Below are 22935 nucleotides of genomic sequence, written 5' to 3'. Positions count from 1 at the left end.
CTAGTGCCCGGAAATCACCGCCAGAGCCCAGTTTTTGATGGCCAACGTGGCATTGTGCAAATACGTCCAGACAGACTGCGTTACGTTGCCGACGTGGCCTTTCGTACAGTCCCACGACACCTCGCCCCTGGGGAGAGAACACACAACAATCACTCAGCACCAAAGGGGCAAAGCCAAGGAATGTGAAGCCTGGGGGGCTACAGGATGTATGAAATCTGTACATGGACCCCACGTCCCCACAGAACCCCCACATCCGCTGTACCCCACTTTATACAGCCCAGGAAACCCCCCCCACCTCCGCTGTACCCCACTCTATACAGCCCAGGAAACCCCCCCACCTCCGCTGTACCCCGCTTTACACAGCCCAGGAAACCCCCCCACCTCCGCTGTACCCCGCTTTACACAGCTCAGGAAACCCCCCCACCTCCGCTGTACCCCACTCTATACAGCCCAGGAAACCCCCCCACCTCCGCTGTACCCCACTCTATACAGCCCAGGAAACCCCCCCACCTCCGCTGTACCCCGCTTTACACAGCCCAGGAAACCCCCCCACCTCCGCTGTACCCCGCTTTACACAGCTCAGGAAACCCCCCCACCTCCGCTGTACCCCGCTTTACACAGCTCAGGAAACCCCCCCCCACCTCCGCTGTACCCCGCTTTACACAGCTCAGGAAACCCCCCCCACCTCCGCTGTACCCCGCTTTACACAGCTCAGGAAACCCCCCCCCACCTCCGCTGTACCCCGCTTTACACAGCTCAGGAAACCCCCCCCACCTCCGATGTACCCCGCTTTACACAGCCCAGGAACCCCCCCCCACAGTACCCCCGCTTTACACAGTGGGGGGGTCCTGTGCAGTGATAGCAATCCTAATACTTTTCAGCTAAACGTGGGATATTCCTGCAGTGACCGACGTCAGAGCGGCGTGGGGCTGGACAAGATTGATGTGATTAGCGGTACCCTCACATGGCGGCGGATCTGCTGCTCCACTACTCTACACTAAAATCATTTGCAGAATAAGTAAGGGATAGACGGCGGTCTAAAGAGCGTTAGAATAGGTCTGCGTGGGGTCTCTACGTGACGTACTTGCACGAGTCCACATACTGCTGCCACGCTCTCTGTGCGGCGGCCCCGGAATATTCCGCCGCAGGCAGCAGGATGTTTCTGTGAACGTAGAGCAGTAATTCCCGCAGGAACTCGATCAGGTGATACACGAAGTCCGGCGTCCGGGCCTGGAGCTGGCAAACGGAGAGACAGGCACGGGATTAGATACACGCTACCAGCATATAAAACGTCAGCCCCCCAGACAGAACGTAATCCCGCGAGGGTCCCGCTGCAGCCACGGCCTCAGATTTCGGGTTCTTACCCATTCAATGAACCACGGTAAATTGTCGATGGTGAAATTTATAAACGCCGTGCATTTCCGGCCCACGACCTCGGCCCCTTCTTTGGATTTTGCCCACAGGAGCTCCAGGCTCGGCCCCATCACCTCCACGGACTGGGAGTAATAGAGCGGGACGTTCGCCTGCAGCCAGCTGGAAGACGAGGGGACAGAGGTGGCATTAGCAGACGGGGGGGGGGGGGGTGTAACTAGTGGCCCAGAGGAACGTGCGCTGACCTGTGCCCCCGCTCGGTGTAATCAGACGCCTTGCTCCAGGCCTCCCGAGACACGTCCAGGAGTCCCGACTGCTCCAGCATCCTCGCCGACGACGATGCTGCCGATAAACAAACGGAATCAGAAATCGGCGGGGGAAACGCGGCATTCACCAAAGCGCCCGTCGGGGGGAAACGCTTCATTCGCCAAAGCGCCCGGCGGGGGGAAACGCTTCATTCGCCAAAGCGCCCGGCGGGGGGAAACGCTTCATTCGCCAAAGCGCCCGGCGGGGGGAAACGCTTCATTCGCCAAAGCGCCCGGCGGGGGGAAACGCTTCATTCGCCAAAGCGCCCGGCGGGGGGAAACGCTTCATTCGCCAAAGCGCCCGTCGGGGGGAAACGCTTCATTCGCCAAAGCGCCCGTCGGGGGGAAACGCTTCATTCGCCAAAGCGCCCGGCGGGGGGAAACGCTTCATTCGCCAAAGCGCACGGCGGGGGGAAACGCTTCATTCGCCAAAGCGCACGGCGGGGGGAAACGCTTCATTCGCCAAAGCGCCCGGCGGGGGGAAACGCTTCAGTCGCCAAAGCGCCCGGCGGGGGGAAACGCTTCAGTCGCCAAAGCGCACGGCGGGGGGAAACGCTTCATTCGCCAAAGCACCCGGCGGGGGGGAAAGCTTCATTCGCCAAAGCGCCCGGCGGGGGGAAACGCTTCATTCGCCAAAGCGCCCGGCGGGGGGAAACGCTTCATTCGCCAAAGCGCCCGGCGGAGGAAGCGCTTCATTAACTAAACTGGTAGAAAGGTACAAGTAACATTCTCTCCCCTTATTCCGGATTATTATACAGGAGGCGATATTATATCCCACAGAGCTGGTGTTATTATATACCCGCCCCACTTCCGGGGTAATTATTAATTCTTTTGGGATTCGCCCCCCCCGTTTCTGCGTGATATTGCCCCACCTTGTGGCTGTTATTGGTAACCGGCTAAATAATCGGTTTTGCCCCCAGCGCTACCTTCAAACGTCCCGTGTGTCCGGATATCGTGGATCACGAAGCCAGCTATGAAGACGAGAGCCACGAGAAAGAACCGGAACCAGGGCGGCCCCCGGCCCTTCATCTTCTGCAGCAGCGCCTGGAGAGAAGTGCAGTTATAGAGGCGGCACGCGGAGCACCGATTAACCCCCCCCCCTTACATCACTACCTGCCCCGAGGAGCTCCACCCCACGCCGTCACTCTCCCTACCCCACAGGCAGCGTCGCACGACTCCACGTCCTTCACATTCTGTCCTTTCGCAGAGAATTCTTCGTTTGTCACTTTGAAGGAATGCACCGTTTCACGCAGAGATTTCCGCATCTACGGGATCAGAACAAACACAAGGCGAGTGTGAGTGCGAGTGCGAGTGATCTCTGTATCACACAGTTCAATAATCCCCAAATGAAAGGCGCACGTTCCAGCGGTCAGTAAACCATTGCCTGTTTTCATCCACGTGACGGGGGAGGCATCGGCACATGTATGTGTGTGCACTAGCCTTGTACTATCCCCAAGCAGCCGCAGGTAGCTTTGCCGTGTTATTCCGCCCCGGCTGTGGAAAGCAGGCGGCTCTGCAGAGTTTTTCCCGTGGAAACGCTCTGCGGGGAGAGGCGAGGCTTTTTAAATAGCATTGCAGCGGCTGTTCCTTAAACGCTGGCTTGGAACCGTATAGGCTTGGGGTGAATTTGGGCTACTGGTGCCAGACTCGGGTCCGACGCCCCCCTCTCGGGCACGGGGTATACTCACAGGTCTGGAGGCCGCATCCCAGGCGTCCACGAGGTGCTGCAGCAGGAGACTTCAAGAAAGAAACAAAGAGACGCTCATCAGCGGCAGCCGAGATCACACCGAATCACACGGGCCGACGGCAAACGTAACCGGGAAACCCGCGAGCCGCGCAGCGCCACACGTAACAGACCCTATTACCTCCCACGAGGGCCGAACCTCCGCGACTCTGCCGTAACTCACCTGGACTGCGGCCCCGGTCCCGGCGGGTCACTCACCTGGACTGCGGCCCCGGCGGGTCACTCACCTGGACTGCGGCCCCGGCGGGTCACTCACCTGGACTGCGGCCCCGGCGGGTCACTCACCTGGACTGCGGCCCCGGCGGGTCACTCACCTGGACTGCGGCCCCGGCGGGTCACTCACCTGGACTGCGGCCCCGGCGGGTCACTCACCTGGACTGCGGCCCCGGCGGGTCACTCACCTGGACTGCGGCAGGTATTTGGTGTAAAGCTGGCGCCACACGCTGAAGCTCAGGGGGTCCAGATTCAGGCACTCTGTGAGGCTCAGCATCAGCTGGAAAGAGAAAGGGGCTGGTAAGCAGCCTGCGTAGCGAGACAGCGGCGGCGCTTCACACGCGGCCCCCAGAGAGCGCCCGAGGGCCCTACCTCTTTCTTCATGTCCGCCGGGCAGTTTGCCGTGGCCCTCGACAGGAAGGACGGGAAGTAACTGTGCAAAGTGCTTTCCGGGGACGCCCCGAAGGCCAGGACTTTCAGTCTCGGGTACAAGTCACGCAGCTGCCCCTGTTGGCTATAAACACAGACAGATCGGGCTAGTTGGTTGATTGGCGGCCAGTGAAGATATAGCGCAGCCCCGGGCCGGCGGGGTGCGATCCGCCGGCCAGCAGAGACACGCTCGGCATATAAAAGAAACGGCAGAGAGCGCGCAGCGGGTCGCCCCGTACCTGACAGAGAGGGAATTGTGCGGCATGAAGGCGAAGTCCAGCAGGGGGAAGAAGTCCTTGGGGCCGATCATCCCGAAGCCCTTGGTCAAGTTGGAGTGCATCCTGAAAACACACAGGCAAATATCCACTAAACGGCGCGTTAAACGAGCTACCGGCCCACGACAACCTTTCCCCCGGATTTCAGACACAACGAGTTTGAGTGAGCGTCCTCCCGCGAGAGCGTTACAAAACCATGGCAAAGAGACGCATTCCTCCGATGTAAGTGACGCGGGGAGAGCGCCTCCTCTCGCTGCTGCCCCAGAGACCCTGCGGCGTCTCGCACACACATCCCAATTACATACCGGGGGGGGGGGTGGTTTAGGGCGACGATGACGCTACCACCCAACACTACAACACTAGCGGGTAAGAGGCTGAGAGGGAGCAGGTGGGAGGTTTTTTTTACTAAGAGGGTGGTAGATAAGCGCAACAGCCTCCCAGCAGAAGTGGTAGAGGCTAAACATACACACGTGATAGGAAGTCATGCGAAAATATATATTTTGGCCCTGAGCATACCCCCCCCCAGCACCGTATACAGTAATATACCCCCCCCCCCCATAAATAAAATGGAGTAGCGGAAGGGTAGCTCACAGTAGCAGACGCTCCAGGTACGAGACGGCATACGGTGAGAGAGTCTTCATCCCCAGAACCGGAAGCATGACGCCGAGCCACACTGCCGGGCAGACACAAACACGCCACATTAACACCATGGAAACAAAGGGTTAAGTCACACAGCTTTCTGCCCTCCCTGCCGGTCGCCGGCAGCATGCGCATGATTAATACATGATCGGTGTCAGCCACGTACACACGGGGGTCACGTATGACGCTACGCGGCTTCCGCTTGAGCCATGACTAAGAAGAGAAGTCCGAGACGGAGACTGACCTTTCAGGCCCTCGGTGAGGTCGACGAAGCCGGCCTGGCCCACCAGCCACATCACGGTGAGACCCTTGGCCGGTCTGTTCTTATACGTGGACAGGAGATCCAGGTGCTGGGGGGGCAATACAAAAAATGGTAAAAACAGCAAACACGTAAAATCCCAGAACCCTCCCATATGAAGTCACTGGCTTGTGAAAGGGGCGGGGGGCGGGGGGGGGGTGGACAGCAGGCCCCAGCCAATCAGACTCACCTTTTTCAGGTTGCCTGTCACGACCTTGGGTTTGTCCGTCAGCACCGCCTGGATACAGATCTGGTAACCGTACAAGGACTCCCCTGAAGGAAAGGAAACGGTTAATAAACATTTACATGGAACCCAGGCGGGCAGAGAGACCCCCCCCCCTAACGACAACCCAGGCGGGCAGAGAGACCCCCCCTAACGACAACCCAGGCAGGCAGAGAGACCCCCCCTAACGAGAACCCAGGCGGGCAGAGAGACCCCCCCTAACGAGAACCCAGGCGGGCAGAGAGACCCCCCTAACGAGAACCCAGACGGGCAGAGAGACCCCCCCTAACGAGAACCCAGACGGGCAGAGAGACCCCCCCTAACGAGAACCCAGGCGGGCAGAGAGACCCCCCTAACGAGAACCCAGGCAGGCAGAGAGACCCCCCCCTAACGAGAACCCAGGCGGGCAGAGAGACCCCCCCCTAACGACAACCCAGGCGGGCAGAGAGACCCCCCCTAACGACAACCCAGGCAGGCAGAGAGACCCCCCCTAACGAGAACCCAGGCGGGCAGAGAGACCCCCCCTAACGAGAACCCAGGCGGGCAGAGAGACCCCCCTAACGAGAACCCAGACGGGCAGAGAGACCCCCCCTAACGAGAACCCAGGCGGGCAGAGAGACCCCCCCCCTAACGACAACCCAGGCGGGCAGAGAGACCCCCCCTAACGACAACCCAGGCAGGCAGAGAGACCCCCCCTAACGAGAACCCAGGCGGGCAGAGAGACCCCCCCTAACGAGAACCCAGGCGGGCAGAGAGACCCCCCTAACGAGAACCCAGACGGGCAGAGAGACCCCCCCTAACGAGAACCCAGGCGGGCAGAGAGACCCCCTAACGAGAACCCAGGCAGGCAGAGAGACCCCCCCCTAACGAGAACCCAGGCGGGCAGAGAGACCCCCCCCTAACGACAACCCAGGCGGGCAGAGAGACCCCCCCTAACGACAACCCAGGCGGGCAGAGAGACCCCCCTAACGAGAACCCAGGCGGGCAGAGAGACCCCCCCTAACGAGAACCCAGGCGGGCAGAGAGACCCCCCTAACGAGAACCCAGGCAGGCAGAGAGACCCCCCCCTAACGAGAACCCAGGCAGGCAGAGAGACCCCCCCCTAACGAGAACCCAGGCGGGCAGAGAGACCCCCCTAACGAGAACCCAGACGGGCAGAGAGACCCCCCCCTAACGAGAACCCAGACGGGCAGAGAGACCCCCCCCTAACGACAACCCAGGCGGGCAGAGAGACCCCCCCCTAACGAGAACCCAGGCGGGCAGAGAGACCCCCCTAACGAGAACCCAGGCGGGCAGAGAGACCGTCGCTTCCCACCCGATTCCGCGGACTAGAAATAGTTATAACGAGACTGGGAATCATTTCTATGGTAGGCATTAAGCGAGCCCCCCCCCCCCGCGCAGCACACGCCCCCCCCCACGCCCCCCGCAGGGCACTTTACCTGAGGGTCTGTCCAGCTCCAGCAGCATGAGGAGGACGCAGTGATCGATGAAATCCTCCAGGCAGCCGGAAGCTCGCCCCACGAGAGCGCGGATGACGCTCCTCAGCTCCTTGCTCACCAGGCAGTACGGGTAATCTGCACCGAGACACACGGGTTACGGGGAGGACCTACAACACGCTACATATCACGGAGCACACGTGTGCAGCGGAGACACCCCGGCCCGAACATTCTACTTATATAGCGCGGGGGGGGGGGTGTTACATGCTTTCCCGCACGTATAAAATGAGCCCGTATGCCCCACCACGCTCAGCACACACGCCACTAATACCCCAGACGGACAGTCAGGAATTGCCCCCCCACCCCTGTGCCGTCACTCACCGTGGGGGTGCTGGCTCAGCGTGGGGTCTCCGCGGGGGGCCTGCAGCTTGTCGTTCAGATATCCCGCCAGGTCCTTGAGCCAGATGGAGGGGCTGTCGTGGAACATGCGCTGACTCTTCTCCAGCTCCCGCTGAAGGGCAGCGATATCCAACTGCAAGAGATCCCCGTTAACCCTTCGCAATCCTCCCCACCGCCCCACCTATACTGCCCCGGGGGGGGGGGTATTACTCACCGCTTTCAGTGCCTCCTCCAGGGTGCCGAATTTCCTGGGGATATAATTGGAGTCGGCGGTCTGGGTTTTCTTGCCCCCTTTGCCCGCCGGCTGCTTCCTCTGCGGGGGGTCCGCGCTGCTGCTCGGGGGGACCTGCTCCTTGTTCTGCTTCTTCAGCATTTTGTCGAAGCCCATTTCGTAGAGAGAGCTCGCCGTCTTCACCGGTGCTGCGGGGCAGAAACACACGCGGCGGCGGCGTCACACACGGGGGCAGTTACTGAATCGCCCCCCACCCCTTTACCCCAGCGATGCCAACAGCGGCTCGGCTCTCAACGGGACGTATTGAGAAAGACAGCGAGAGCCACGCAATAGACGGGGAGGAGGGCCAATGAGAGAGAGGGGGGGAGAGGGAGAGGAGGGGTAGGTGAGGGGGCAAATAGACACATGATCCCCCGGCACACAGACAGACAGGGGGTGCCCCACGCAATAGACGGGGAGGAGAGCAAGAGAGCTGCTACAGGAAGAGACAGACAAAGGAAGCCCATACACAGACAGACAGACCCACCAACAGGGGGTATCCCCGCACAGACAGACAGACAGACAGGGGGTATCCCCGCACAGACAGACAGAGGGTATCCCCGCACAGACAGACAGACAGACAGGGGGTATCCCCGCACAGACAGACAGACAGGGGGTATCCCCGCACAGACAGACAGACAGGGGGTATCCCCGCACAGACAGACAGACAGACAGGGGGTATCCCCGCACAGACAGACAGACAGGGGGTATCCCCGCACAGACAGACAGACAGAGGGTATCCCCGCAGACAGACAGACAGATAGATAGACGGACGGTATCCCCGCAGACAGACAGACAGATAGATAGACAGGGGGTATCCCCGCACAGACAGACAGACAGACAGGGGGTATCCCCGCACAGACAGACAGACAGACAGGGGGTATCCCCGCACAGACAGACAGACAGACAGACAGGGGGTATCCCCGCACAGACAGACAGACAGACAGAGGGTATCCCCGCAGACAGACAGACAGATAGATAGACGGACGGTATCCCCGCAGACAGACAGACAGACAGACAGATAGACAGGGGGTATCCCCGCACAGACAGACAGACAGACAGGGGGTATCCCCGCACAGACAGACAGACAGGGGGTATCCCCGCACAGACAGACAGACAGACAGGGGGTATCCCCGCACAGACAGACAGACAGACAGACAGGGGGTATCCCCGCACAGACAGACAGACAGGGGGTATCCCCGCACAGACAGACAGATAGATAGATAGATAGATAGACGGACGGTATCCCCGCAGACAGACAGACAGACAGACAGACAGATAGATAGATAAATAGATAGACGGAGGGTATCCCCGCAGACAGACAGATAGACAGGGGGTATCCCCGCACAGACAGACAGACAGATAGATAGATAGATAGATAGATAGACGGACGGTATCCCCGCAGACAGACAGACAGACAGACAGATAGATAGATAAATAGATAGACGGAGGGTATCCCCGCAGACAGACAGATAGACAGACAGGGGGTATCCACGCAGACAGACCTCCGGGGGCGGCGTTGCTCTCGCCCAGCGCTCTCCTCTCCCCGCCGCCGCCGCTCTTCTCTCCGTTCTTTTTCCCTTTTTTCACCACTTTCCACTTCCCATCTGTAGCGCCGGACGCCATGTCTGCACCGCTCACTGCGTCACCTCCGGCCCAACGAGTGACGTGGCGCCTGCTGATTGGCAGGCTCCGATAGGGTACAGGGACGCGCACGCGCACTGGGCCTGCTCGGACTCCGCCACGTCTGTGCTGCCCTCGGTGACGTCACGCAAGGCTGAGTTGCCTGCGCAGTGTGTGTGACGTCACGTATCATAGCAGACTCCTCAAACTCTCCACGCCTGACCCCCCCTTTTTACCCCACACTCTCCAGGTTAGACCCCTACCCTCCCTCATTTACCCTCCTTACCCTGCGTCATATACCTCCCGGGACAGGCACTGGGGCATGTAATTGGGGGCAGAGGGCAACCAGTATTTAATGTGGATACGTTTATTTATCCTAAATACCCCCGGGGCATAAAAACCCAAGAGCAGGGTATAGAATATCTGATACAGTCCTGAGGGGAGGGGTTTAGGGGGTAATTATGTCAGAGGTAGGTAGATGATGTAATAGAGGGGCAGGAGATGTCACTCTCTGGTCTCCGGCTCCATGGTGTCGCTCTCCGGTCCGCGGGCGCAGGGATTTTTACCGGCACAGGCAGGGTTAAGGCAATCGGGCAGTTTTTTTTCATAAAACGTTTTATTTTTGTCACGGCTCCCAGTGCCGGGCGGCTCGGGATCCCCACACTAGTCACTGTGGCACCTTTACCTCTGGTGTAATAACCTGGACTCCCTCTAGATTGTAAGCTCCTGTGCACAAGCGCGCCCCCCCGTTTCTGTATGTCATGTTACATGTTACGTCCTGTTTACCTGTTGTACTGCACTGCGGAATATGATGGCGCTATATAAAGTAATAAGCAGGGGACATCTTTAGATGGAGAGATTGAAGAGACGATCTGCAGAACATTAAGGCGAAAAAGGCAATGTTAGCTGCCCCAAAGTGCACACGGGGGGGGGGGGGTCTAGGGGGCTGCCGGGGCAACAAAAACAGACGTAAAACCTTTGGCCAAATCTAAGGAGCCTCCACGTCCGTCGCTCGGAGAGAACCGGCTCCAGACTCGCCCGGGGGCTCTAAGCAATACCAGCCAAGTGCCCCGCGTAATAACACACGACCGCCTTAATGCCCCCCCCCAGCCCTGTATCAAACGCCACGTTCAGAGATTTAACCCCTTACAGGCACCTTGATGGATAACAGTGGGGGGGGTGTCCCTCACATGACCTTTTATATACTCTATCTATATACTCTTTCCGCGGGCGGGCGGTGGGGGGCCGCGTGCCTTCACTTCATTCATATAAACATTTCCTATTTTACGGGGTCCTTAGTAATAATTTCATACATTTTTATACTTTTAACCCCATTTTAATGAATGAAGTAGTTGGTCGCAGACTAACGGGGCGAGAACGTTCAGAAGAAGCGGGCGACGCTCACTTTTCACAGCAGTTTATTTGAAAGAAAACACAGATGCAGGTTCTCCCCGCGGGGTCTCAGGCTGGTAACTGAAGACCCTCATTCTGGGTCGATGCCCCTCGCAGAAGCCACGGTGAGGGCGGGCGAGTCTCGGGGTCACATCTGATCGCATCCGTCGGGGTGGGGAGGAAAAAAAAAAACAACAAAGAATGAAAACTCCAGCAGCAACTTAATAAAAACACGCGGAATGTCCTGGATCTGACACGGACGTAGAGAGACCCCCCAAACACAGCGAGCACCGGCGCAGGACTCACGCCTTGGGCGTACGCTTTCGCTGGCGACGGGTACCGGCGTCCTTGGGCCGTAACCGGTGCACGAGCGTTATCGAGCTTTCAGTGGCCATCTTGTTACTGATCGCCGGACCGGCCGCTGGGCATAATGACCGACGACCCCCCTTCTACCTCTGATCTGTGCCCAGCCGGCGGCCCCTGGCCTTAAAAGTCCCAGGGCCTGTTTCACGTCCCGGTCCGGGTTGGCCCCACGCCAGATGCCATCTCGTTACGCAGGTGAACGGACGCCGGCGTGCTCGGTGTGCCATGTGCCGAAATCCTCGCAGATATGTATGAACACCTACAGCTCCTGTAACATGGCCCACGGCCCTCGGCCCCCCAAGCCGAGCCAAGCCAGACCTGGCCCTCCCCCCGAGCCAAGCCAGACCCGGCCCTCGAGAGATTCACCAAGCGGAAGAAAGATGGAGAAAACAGCCATTCTCAACAATAACGCCAGAGGACCTTTAACAGAGGACTTCAGGAGCGTGAAGCAGGGGCTCCCGGGGGCCGTAGGCCCTCTGTCCGTCCAGTAAATGGGGGGAGTACGGAGGTGCTCGGGTATAACACCTTTCTGAGGAGGACCACCGTTCAGGTTTTCACCCAGAAATGTCCCCATCTTATCCCCCGAGGAGGATTTAACGCTTTGTGAGCCTCTCTGACCATGAAAGGGTTAATAGTATACAATAAATAAATAATCATGGAAATCCGTCAATCCTCCGGTTTACTCCAACACAGAAAGTTCAGGGGCTCCCAATTTAACCCCTTCACTGCCGGCAGTGACATGATTTAACCCCCTCGGTAGCGACGGGGCAAGAGCCACATAGCCGTGGAAAGCTCGAGTCTTCCGGGTAAATCAAGGGTTAAATAACTTATTATTAGCAAAAATGCTAAAAATGTAACAGAATAAAGAAAACCCCAATATTTACTCATCGAGCGTTAATTAATATTAACTAATAAGTCTACATTACGGGACAGCTGATTAATTCTTACATAAAAGCATTAACCCAAAATATTCATTATAATTCCGAGAATAAAACAGCTGAATTCAGCAAATCTGTCAAACATCACACAACGGAAGTGCCTCTTAACCTCTTCAGCGCCAGATATATGTAGCAACTCAATGCTGGCCTTTCTGCAGCGAAGGGGTTAAATCCCTAGACACAACGCTGCCGGCCCTCCAGCTGAGAAAAGATGAACACGTCCTGGAACCGGAAGGGTTAAAGGATGTTTCACTTTCTCAGCTTTTGGGGAGCTTTGTTTTCTGTGTTGGGGAAGAAAAAAAAGTGCATTTAGAACAATCAAAAATATACATATATTCAATTCTCACATTTCACCTGCCGGCTCCAGGGGCCCCGGAGAGGAATCCCTCGGAGCCAACAGATACTTAAATATCATACAAACAGACCGGGGAATGGAGGAGAGAGCGGGGGGGACCAGTGAAAGGAGCAGAGGGGAGGGGGGGAGAGGAGAAGGGAGGAGAGGGGGAGACCGGGAAAAGGAGGAGAGGGGGAGACCAGGAAAAGGAGGAGAGGGGGAGACCAGGAAAAGGAGGAGAGGGGGGAGACCGGGAAAAGGAGGAGAGGGGGGAGACCGGGAAAAGGAGGATGAATGAGGAAAGGAAGAGGGGGGGGACCGGAAACCCCATCTCTCCCCCTTCGGGTTTCATTTTGGAAAACGAATTTTGCCACGGATGGCCTCCCGGGGTGGTTTTTTTGTTTTAGATTGTAAGCTCTGTTGAGCAGGACGCTCCTCACCTATTGCTTCTGCCTCAGTTTGTTATGTGATGCGCTCCTTGTTATGTTTACCCCTTTTGTACAGCGCTGCAGAATATGACGGCACTATATAAACCAATAAATAGTAATAAAAAGACTGCAGCGACACTGAAAACCTGCACTGGGCTAGAACTGCATATGAGGCACGTTATTCCTCCCCAGCAACAGGACATTAGGAGACAATGCGTGCGTACTTAGCACCGAGTCCCACCAGTGGCCCTTAAGGGTTTTAAAAACACTTGGAAAGGGAAAGGCTTCAATTTCTGGCGCGGGGGGTAAGAGCGCCGCCGGGGGGTAAGAGCGCCGCCGGGGTCTAACGGAGGAAACATGAGGGGGGAAAAAGGGCAAACGCAGCATTTTAAACGCAATGATCACATCCGCCCCCAGGGAACGGCCGGCCGGTGCTGAAGGGTTAACGGGGGACGCGAAACGAACGGACGAGCCGTAAATCCGCGAAGTGAAGGAAGCGCCGGCGGCCGCTGGTCCCCCGGGCACGGTGCGGGTGATGGCGTGAGAGAATGCAGTGCGGCCGACGAGGAGGAGGAGGAGGAGGAGGAGGACGCCGCTAGTATTCATCCTGATCCTCCGGCTGAACGTCAGCATTTTCATCATCTTCCGGCGGAGCAAATCCATCCTGAAAACGGCAAAAAGCCTCCTGAACCTCATGAAAGAATCAAAGCATCCAAAGGGGGAGGGGATTGTGGCACAGGGGGGAGTATTGGGGTTGGGGAAGGAGAAGGATCGTGGCACAGGGGGGAGTATTGGGGTTGGGGAGGGAGAAGGATCGTGGCACGGGGGGAGTATTGGGGTTGGGGAGGGAGAAGGATCGTGGCACGGGGGGAGTATTGGGGTTGGGGAGGGAGAAGGATCGTGGCACGGGGGGAGTATTGGGGTTGGGGAGGGAGAAGGATCGTGGCACGGGGGGAGTATTGGGGTTGGGGAGGGAGAAGGATCGTGGCACGGGGGGAGTATTGGGGTTGGGGAGGGAGAAGGATCGTGGCACGGGGGGAGTATTGGGGTTGGGGAAGGAGAAGGATCGTGGGTGGTGTGAGAGTGTAAGAGCCGCGCGGGATGTCTCGGGGGGAAGGTATTCTGGACGCACCTCTGTGGCGTACAGGATGTCGATGATCTTGGAGAGGACGCTCGGGTTCTCGCTCTCGTGCTCCTGGCAGATCAGCTCGATGTCTCGCAGTTTGCTGAAGTAGAAATCTCTCTCTTTCTCCAGGCCGTCTATCGTCAGCTTCAGCTCCATCAGCTAAGAGAGTGGGAAAAAGGCGCAGTATTAACACCGGGGGAGTCATCGACCCGCCATATGTTATAAATCATTCACTGAGGTGAGCAGGATACGTGGAAAAGCCTTCCAGATGAAGTGGTAGAGGTTAACACAGCGAGGGAATGAGGTTAACACAGTGAGGGAATGAGGTTAACACAGCGAGGGAATGAGGTTAACACAGCGAGGGAATGAGGTTAACACAGCGAGGGAATGAGGTTAACACAGCGAGGGAATGAGGTTAACTGTCAGATATTTTATCATAGAAAACATGTATTCCATATATTCTGTACTTTATATTTTACACAAAATGGAGTCAGAGCCATTTTATTTTATTTAATCATGTAGTGATGATTTATTTTTGTGTTTGTTCCCTCTATAATAGAGAACAAAGGAGTATTCATGTATAATGATGTTTCAGTATGTATGATACAATTAATGTTATCTCCCATGAGAAAGTTAAGGAGTAGACGCTGCATATCTTTAGAAATGTAACTTGGAATGGGGGATACGTCGTAAGACCACCAAGGCCTGAGTTACTATCTAGGAAGTAACACCTGGCGATTAGGGTGACCAAGGATAAATTCCAAACACATATGTAACGGTTTTAAGTTAATTCTTAGACCAGAGCGTCTCTCACAGGTAAATTAAGAAATTACAACGGTGTAAATATGAGTAGAAATCCTAATTATAATGGGTAAAACCCACCGTTATGATTGGAGAATTCCAATCAAGAGGTGGAGGCTATGATAATAAGCCCTGTCTTTAAAAGCTGATGTCTTTAAAAATAAATAAATAAATAAAAAAATCGCACCCTGAAATGGACAGACCCTGACAGACTTATTCACCAAATTTACCCCAGATAATTGGAATCTTAAGATCCTGGCACCATATTTCACTCTTAGAGTTACTTGGAGTCCTAACCTATATAATTTGTAGAAAGTGATATTCTTTCCCACTTAATTTCTTGACAATAGATCTGGATTAGTTTCTACAAGGACCAGTTGGACCACAGCAACAAGTGGTGGTAAATATAATTGTTTTATTATTCTGAATAGAGATGAATTTTGTCTTCTTCGTATAGAATTCCCTGTTTCTGGGAAATAATATATTTCATTATTGTATATGGCGGCTTGTGAGACTGCAGCTTATAACCTGTGATAATAACAATAATGAAAAGGTATTTTTACCTATAGATGAAGTTTGACATTATTTGCATCTATTAGGAACTTCACTAATACTCTTAGACACAAACAAATTATTTTTAATTTGTCATTATTAGTTAAACTAATATTAGAGAGATAGTGATATCTTTATTACTGCCCTGATGATGATTATTTTGGTTGCTGAGTGGACTGGAAATTAATTGTGTGTTAGACTCATAAAATAACGATTCATATTGATAACTATCGATAATATACTGTATTTGAATTGATTCATTTTTGACATGTTTTAAGAACTTTGTGTGTTATATTATGCACTGTGTGACTCATACATAGATTTTATAAATTGTATTTACAATAAATAATAATTTTGACTATCGTGGCGATATCTATATAATTTGAATTATAATTTTCGGCGATCTGAAAGGATTTAGGATCGGAGATAAAATATAGGGTATCTCCTTAAATTAATATTGTGGATGCGGTCCTACAATGTTTGGTAGCGTCGTTATTTTGTGTGTGTGACGAAATATTGGTTTTGCCTATTTTGTCTCATTACTATCCCTAACATAACACAGCAAGGGAATGAGGCTAACACAGCAAGGGAATGAGGCTATCCGGGGCTCGCACTCCTCTCCGCACTGTGCGTGTCGTTCCGGGTCTCACCTGCTGGTTGAGTTCCACAATTTGGGAGTCGAGTTCGTGGCCCCCGTTCCGGGTGATCGGCAGACTCTTCCGGGTGGGGGGGGCGTTGTGTAACCTCGCGGGAGGCGGCATGATTTTGGGAGCCGTGGGAGACGTTCTCTGCGGGACTGCGAAGAGAGCGCGGAGAGAGGGGGTGTCACAGAGCGAGACGTGCCGGCGTACTCCATGCCCCACCATACCCTTACTGTGTGTACGTACAGGCACGTGCCCCCGCATACCTGCTGTGCCGATGGGCTTCTTGGGCTTGTGCTCGCCGGGGTTGGGCAGCGGCCCCGTGTCTTGCCCCTGCCTGGCCAGCACGGGGTCGTAATCCTTCCCGTCATAGTTGGCGTCGAATAATTTTTTGAACCACTGGACGAACTCGAAGTTATCCTGAAACTTCCCTTTAACCAACCGCTCCACGGGGATAATCTGCGGGGAGAAAGAGAGCGCCGCCGGACAGATAAACAACACGCCGGACAGCACCGCCGACAAATAAACAACACGCCGGACAGCACCGCCGAGTGTGACGGCGACATAAACACATTGTACAGCACCGCAGTATAGGACGGCGCTATACAGTGGGGCAGTAGATCTGCCTATTACCGTATTCAGTCGATTATAAGACGGCTCCCCAAAGTTTCTTTAATCAAAGAAAAAAAAGAAAAGATCCGTATATAAAGCAGCCAACCAGGAGAAAACTCAAGAGCGCCACTCACACTCACACACTGACCTTCACACACAGACACACACACACTCTCACAATGTCTCTGTACCTTCTCCGCCGTCCGCTTCCGTTCCCTGTCTTCTCCTCGTCCTCTTTCTTCGCCCGCTTCTCTCCGGCATCAGCTCCATTATGCAGGTACCTCCGTAAAAGGGCGGAGCCTCCGCTCACACCCTCTCCCCTTATTGGATGAACAGGGGAGAGGCAGTCCCCATGGTGCGTGTCGTGGCCCCGCCCCTTTTCGGACGTACTCCAAGAGGCCGGATTACCGCCGGCGGATTCGCGGAGAGGAAGAAGCCACTTTCTCTGAAACAAACCTCGTCTTATAATCGAGGAAATACGGTACTGCAGCTGCCGGCATCGCATTCATCTTACCCCTGCGCGATAGGGGGCAAGCGGACAGACGCCCGTCCACACGGGACACACGCGCACATATTACATGCACCCGGGACACAGACAGGGCACACGCACCGGTTACACGCACGCCCCATCGCACACGCTCACCTTGTCCACGCCCATCTTTTTGAAGGCCCCCTGGAGCACCTTGAAGTTGTTGATGTACTCGTGCTCCAGCTTGGCCTGAAACTTCACCTTCTTCAGCTGGATGCACCCCGGGAACAGCATGTCCATGAAGTGGCAGTACGCGACCCCTGCGAGGGAACACAAGGGGTTAACGATCAGTCACACGCGCCTGCCTCGCTCAGGGCTTTATTCACTAAAGGGTGAGTTGGGAGGAGAGCTGCAGCTTCATCTCCCCGGCTCGTGTTTGTACGGCCCGGATAAAGCTTTCATTGGGAGAGACGCTGATGATTGAAGTATACATGATGCAGGGCCGGGGATTGGGTTATAACCCCCGCAGCCGGATTCTGCCCCTCACCTGAGCACATCTGCTCTATCTTGGTGTAGTTGAGCTGCAGCGAGTCGTTGACCCACGCGAGGAAGTCGTGGCGGCTCAGGTTCTCGCTGGTCACCGACGTGGAATAAACATTGGTCGCCATCCCCCAGCTGTAAAGAATAACAGCCCCGTTAATCAGCATCGGCGGCAACCGCGCAACGGCGGCTCCAGCCATCCACCGGGGCAGGGCAGCAAGATAAAGCCCTGACCATCTATCCACCTGTAGTGACCATCCTTACACAGCAGGTGGCAGTGTAACACACCCTCGCCCTAACACACACATGGTAACACACCCTCACACCCCCCCCAACACACACATGGTAACACACCCTCGCCCTAACACACACATGGTAACACACCCTCACACACCCCCCAACACACACATGGTAACACACCCTCGCCCTAACACACACATGGTAACACACCCTCACACACCCCCCAACACACACATGGTAACACACCCTCGCCCTAACACACACATGGTAACACACCCTCACACCCCCCCCTAACACACACATGGTAACACACCCTCGCCCTAACACACACATGGTAACACACACCCTCGCCCTAACACACACATGGTAACACACACCCTCACACCCCCCCTAACACACACATGGTAACACACCCTCGCCCTAACACACACATGGTAACACACACCCTCGCCCTAACACACACATGGTAACACACACCCTCGCCCTAACGCACGCATGGTAACACACCCTCGCCCTAACACACACATGGTAACACACACCCTCGCCCTAACACACACATGGTAACACACACCTTCGCCCTAACGCACGCATGGTAACACACCCTCGCCCTAACACACACATGGTAACACACACCCTCGCCCTAACACACACATGGTAACACACACCCTCGCCCTAACGCACGCATGGTAACACACCCTCGCCCTAACACACAAATGGTAACACACCCTCACACCCTCCCCCTAACACACATGGTAACACACCCTCCCCCTAACACCCACATGGTAACACACCCTCGCCCTAACACACACATGGTAACACACACCCTTGCCCTAACACACACACACACCCTCGCCCTAACACACACATGGTAACACACACCCTCGCCCTAACACAAACATGGTTACACACACCCTCGCCCTAACACACACATGGTAACACACACCCTCGCCCTAACACACACACACACCCTCGCCCTAACACACACATGGTAACACACACCCTCGCCCTAACACAAACATGGTTACACACACCCTCGCCCTAACACACACATGGTAACACACACCCTCGCCCTAACACACACACACCCTCGCCCCAACACACACATGGTAACACACACCCTCGCCCTAACACACACATGGTAACACACCCTCGCCCTAACACACACACACACACACCCTCGCCCTAACACACACACACACCCTCACACACACCCCCACGCCCTAACACACCCACCCGCTGACACACACCCACCCACCCGCTGACACACACCCACCCGCTGACACACATACCCTCACCTGGGGGTTGTTCCACTTACCTACTGCCCTCTCAGTAAATAACACAAAGAGACCGTTTTACATGAGATGCCGAGGCCTTCACTGTGGTGAGCAGCGGCAGAGACAGCGGGCGGAGATGCCACACCGTGCTGGGGAACACGTCACAGGCGTCCCAGGAATGAAGGGGTTAAGAGCGGAGTCGGGGGCTTCCCCATACGGCAGCGAGCAGGCAGTTACTGCCGGGCCCCGCCGCCTCCTCCTGCAGTGAGCAGGCACTGCGCGTGCGGCCGGCCGTCAGAGCATCGGCGTCTGCAGATCATTCCATCTCTCATATTAACCCTCTCCGTGTCTCAGGCCTAAGACACGTCCCTTGGCTTTGTGCAGTGAAAGGGTTAACACTACACGCTCAGCCGCGTGTCCCCGGAGTCTCGTTAACACATTAAACGTGCAGGGAGGCCGCCTGGGGTCCGAGGCTCCGAAACCGGCCCCCTGCCCCGAGACGATGATATCTGCAGCATACGGGAGACGCGAGGGGTTAAAGCCCGAGAGAGAGGCATGTTTGGGATACAAAAGCAAGGGGTGAAGAGTGGAGGACTGAGGGGTAATTGTAGAAAGGGGTAGTAGATACCTGAAATAGACTCTCAATGGAAGGGGTGCAGGGAAACTCTCCCATAGGGTTAATGATGGGGTCACCACCCCGGTATCTCTGCCCCAGAGTACAGATTTGCCCCTCGGGAGCCCTCGGCATAAGCCCAACGTGGTTTAAGGTCACCTTGCGAGAGCGCTGCCTCCCGCAGTCACACAGTAAGGGTTAAAGAGGGTCCGGGGCTCTGCAGCACGCACGGGGGGGGGGGGCAGTGGCATCGTGGCTGAGCACTCTGGGAGTTACAGTCCTCAGTAGCTGGAGGGACAGCGTGGAGATAAGGCGGGCGTGTGTGAGTACATACTGCATACATGCACAAAACATGCACACGCCTATAAACACAGCGATCTAATCGCTCCCCCACGGCACGTCCCAGTAACACCAGTCACATCCCCAGCGCCGGCGTGTTTATTACAAACAATCGTCACGGCTTCCTCTCACCGACACGTTTTATGAAGACAGAAACTTCTTCAGAGACTGAGATGGAATGGAAGGAAGATTTACTTTACTGAGAGGGGGGTAGATAAGTGGAACAGCCTCCCAGCAGAAGTGGTAGAGGGAAATGTGTTAACAAAAGATAGCACAGAGATATCCTGCCAAAATCAGGTGCGATCGGATCAGACGAGCGCCGTGACTGACACGAGCGGATGATGCGTGCGCGGTGTGTAATGTGTGTGCGCGGTGTGTAATGTGTGCGGTGCGGTGTGTAATGTGTGCGGTGCGGTGTGTAATGTGTGCGGTGCGGTGTGTAATGTGTGCGGTGCGGTGTGTAATGTGTGTGTGCGGTGCGGTGTGTAATGTGTGTGTGCGGTGTGTAATGTGTGTGTGCGGTGCGGTGTGTAATGTGTGTGTGCGGTGCGGTGTGTAATGTGTGTGTGTGCGGTGCGGTGTGTAATGTGTGTGTGCGGTGCGGTGTGTAATGTGTGTGTGCGGTGCGGTGTGTAATGTGTGCGGTGCGGTGTGTAATGTGTGCGGTGCGGTGTGTAATGTGTGCGGTGCGGTGTGTAATGTGTGCGGTGCGGTGTGTAATGTGTGTGTGTGCGGTGCGGTGTGTAATGTGTGCGGTGCGGTGTGTAATGTGTGTGTGTGCGGTGCGGTGTGTAATGTGTGCGGTGCGGTGTGTAATGTGTGTGTGTGCGGTGCGGTGTGTAATGTGTGCGGTGCGGTGTGTAATGTGTGCGGTGCGGTGTGTAATGTGTGTGTGCGGTGCGGTGTGTAATGTGTGCGGTGCGGTGTGTAATGTGTGTGTGCGGTGTGTAATGTGTGTGTGCGGTGCGGTGTGTAATGTGTGTGTGCGGTGCGGTGTGTAATGTGTGTGTGCGGTGCGGTGTGTAATGTGTGTGTGTGCGGTGCGGTGTGTAATGTGTGTGTGCGGTGCGGTGTGTAATGTGTGTGTGCGGTGCGGTGTGTAATGTGTGTGTGCGGTGCGGTGTGTAATGTGTGTGTGCGGTGTGTAATGTGTGTGTGCGGTGCGGTGTGTAATGTGTGTGCGTGGTGCGGTTTCCATGGGGACGGAGCGCGATCTCTTACCCCTGCTCCGCAGTGACCGGCTGCACACAGATTCTCGCTCCGCGCGTCTCTCCCCGGAGTTTCTACAAACAAGAGAGCGTCGGTTACACAAACACGCTGCATACACGCAACAAACACGCTGCATACACGCAACAAACACGCTGCATACACGCAACAAACACGCTGCATACACGCAACAAACACGCTGCATACACGCAACAAACACGCTGCATACACGCAACAAACACGCTGCATACACGCAACAAACACGCTGCATACACGCAACAAACACGCTGCATACACGCAGCAAACACGCAGCAAACACGCTGCATACACGCTGCATACACGCAGCGTCCTGGACCGGGTTCCTGTACCCCGGAATGTCTGACTGGCTGCACCGGAATCTGTGTTTAATAGGTTTGATGGGACGCGGGGCCGGTACGGACTGGTGGGACTCCCCGGCAGGTACCAGGAGCGCTGGTTGCTACGGCGACTAGAGCGCATCTGAATCACTCTTAACACCCCGTTACATCTGCCGCTGCCCGCGCCACACAGTGAGGGCCCCCGCCGCGCCACACAGTGAGGGCCCCCGCCGCGCCACACAGTGAGGGCCCCCGCCGCGCCACACAGTGAGGGCCCCCGCCGCGCCACACAGTGAGGGCCCCTGCCGCGGCCCCCGGAGCAGTGCAAAGAACTACAAACCTCCTATACGCTCCCTGCCGTGATGCCTGTCCGGCCGGCCCTTTCTTTACCGGTGCGTTTGCTGCCACTGGGAGTCTATTCCAGGCAGGGGGGATGACCCCAGGAACCCCCCCCACACTGCATGCAGACCCCCGGCCCCTCCTTGCCGGGCACCAACCTGCACACTGTTACACTGTATGGGTGAGACTACCCCCCCCCGGCTGGCTGAGAGTGATGCTGTTTTCTCGGCGTGTTTTTCACGCTGTCAGCAGTAACGCCGCGTCTCGTGATCCCCGTAATCCTCGCACAATGCCGAGCACCTCTGCTGATTCCGCCCCACGGCCTGGCAGCGGCATACCCCGCGTATGTTTAAATCCCTCACTGAATTAGCTTCTACCACTTCTGCTGGGAGGCCACTCCACTTATCTACCACCCACTCAGTTAAGTAAAACTTCCTTCCAGCTCAGCCTCTGGCCCTCTATGGTTAGGTTCTGCCCTTCTTCCCTGAGATCACCGATACCTGAAGGGTTAATGATCACCTTGGCACGGGGCAAATACATTTAACCCTTTCAGAACACAGCACTTCCAACAAGGACCGTGACACAGACAGATGAGCGCTCACTCAGGGGACAGGTGTGGTGCTGAGTGTCAGTGATGACGCCGAGGGGTAAGGGAGTGAGGGGTACGGCAGGGGGGTGATAGTGGCGGGGGGGTGACGGGCAGGGGCATGGTTGGTTGGCAGGGCCGTTGCCCAGTAGTGCCGCAGGTGGGGGTGACGCGGGAGGCGGTGTCGCTGCGCAGCGGGTGTCGCCGGGCATGATGTGTAATGTTGGGTGTCGGGCCGTGTCCGGTGCTGCACCCTCCTCCGGCCCCCCGGCTCCCCGGTCCCCGCTCACCGTGATGCTGCGTCCCTGTCCGAATCTCACAGGCCCAGCAAACACTGTCTGAGCGCACTGCGCATGCGCGGCCTGGCGGGTAGGGGAGGGGAAGATGACAGGTAGAGTGAAAGAGACAGGGATGGAGAGAGGGATGGAGAGAGGGATGGAGAGAGGGATGGAGAGAGGGGGGGGGGGGCGCGGCGGCAAATAGTGAGAGCGAGTGGGGCAGGAGAGCTAATGGGGGGGCATGTGAGGAACGCGTTGCAGAGGGGGCCCGAGGGGTAACAA

The 22935-nt window shown here is 56.1% G+C and overlaps 2 protein-coding genes across 3 annotated transcripts; both read right to left on the bottom strand.

Annotated features, from left to right (window-relative positions):
* Positions 1 to 6964, bottom strand: LOC149282593 (transmembrane protein 214-A-like). Its single transcript, XM_089497974.1, has 14 exons — positions 6937 to 6964; positions 5465 to 5547; positions 5221 to 5326; positions 4929 to 5010; positions 4302 to 4403; positions 4006 to 4147; positions 3822 to 3913; positions 3365 to 3413; positions 2831 to 2941; positions 2603 to 2720; positions 1617 to 1713; positions 1365 to 1533; positions 1085 to 1236; positions 1 to 127 (listed from the first exon to the last, which is right to left on the bottom strand). Exons 1-14 carry the CDS (start codon positions 6962 to 6964, stop codon positions 1 to 3), a joined length of 1458 nt encoding a protein of 485 aa, XP_089354100.1.
* A 6312-nt stretch (positions 6965 to 13276) lies between these two features.
* Positions 13277 to 17550, bottom strand: LOC149282592 (microtubule-associated protein RP/EB family member 3-like). 2 transcript variants are annotated; one of them, XM_089497925.1, is made up of 6 exons: positions 17430 to 17550; positions 17057 to 17202; positions 16068 to 16260; positions 15811 to 15956; positions 13814 to 13966; positions 13277 to 13345 (listed from the first exon to the last, which is right to left on the bottom strand). In XM_089497925.1, the coding sequence occupies exons 1-6, from the start codon at positions 17548 to 17550 to the stop codon at positions 13277 to 13279; spliced, it is 828 nt and encodes a 275-aa protein (XP_089354051.1). The 2 variants fall into 2 exon arrangements, with proteins under 2 accessions (XP_089354051.1, XP_089354052.1); XM_089497926.1 differs by having other exon boundaries at positions 16104 to 16260.
* Positions 17551 to 22935: the final 5385 nt, after the last annotated feature.

This window comes from Sceloporus occidentalis, unplaced genomic scaffold (assembly GCF_023333645.1).
Source record: "Sceloporus occidentalis isolate IW3139 unplaced genomic scaffold, rSceOcc1.0.p SCAF_111, whole genome shotgun sequence".
NCBI classification, from domain to species: domain Eukaryota; kingdom Metazoa; phylum Chordata; class Lepidosauria; order Squamata; family Phrynosomatidae; genus Sceloporus; species Sceloporus occidentalis.
The sequence above is the reverse complement of the archived record's forward strand: the minus strand, read 5'-3'. Positions and strand labels throughout refer to the sequence as shown.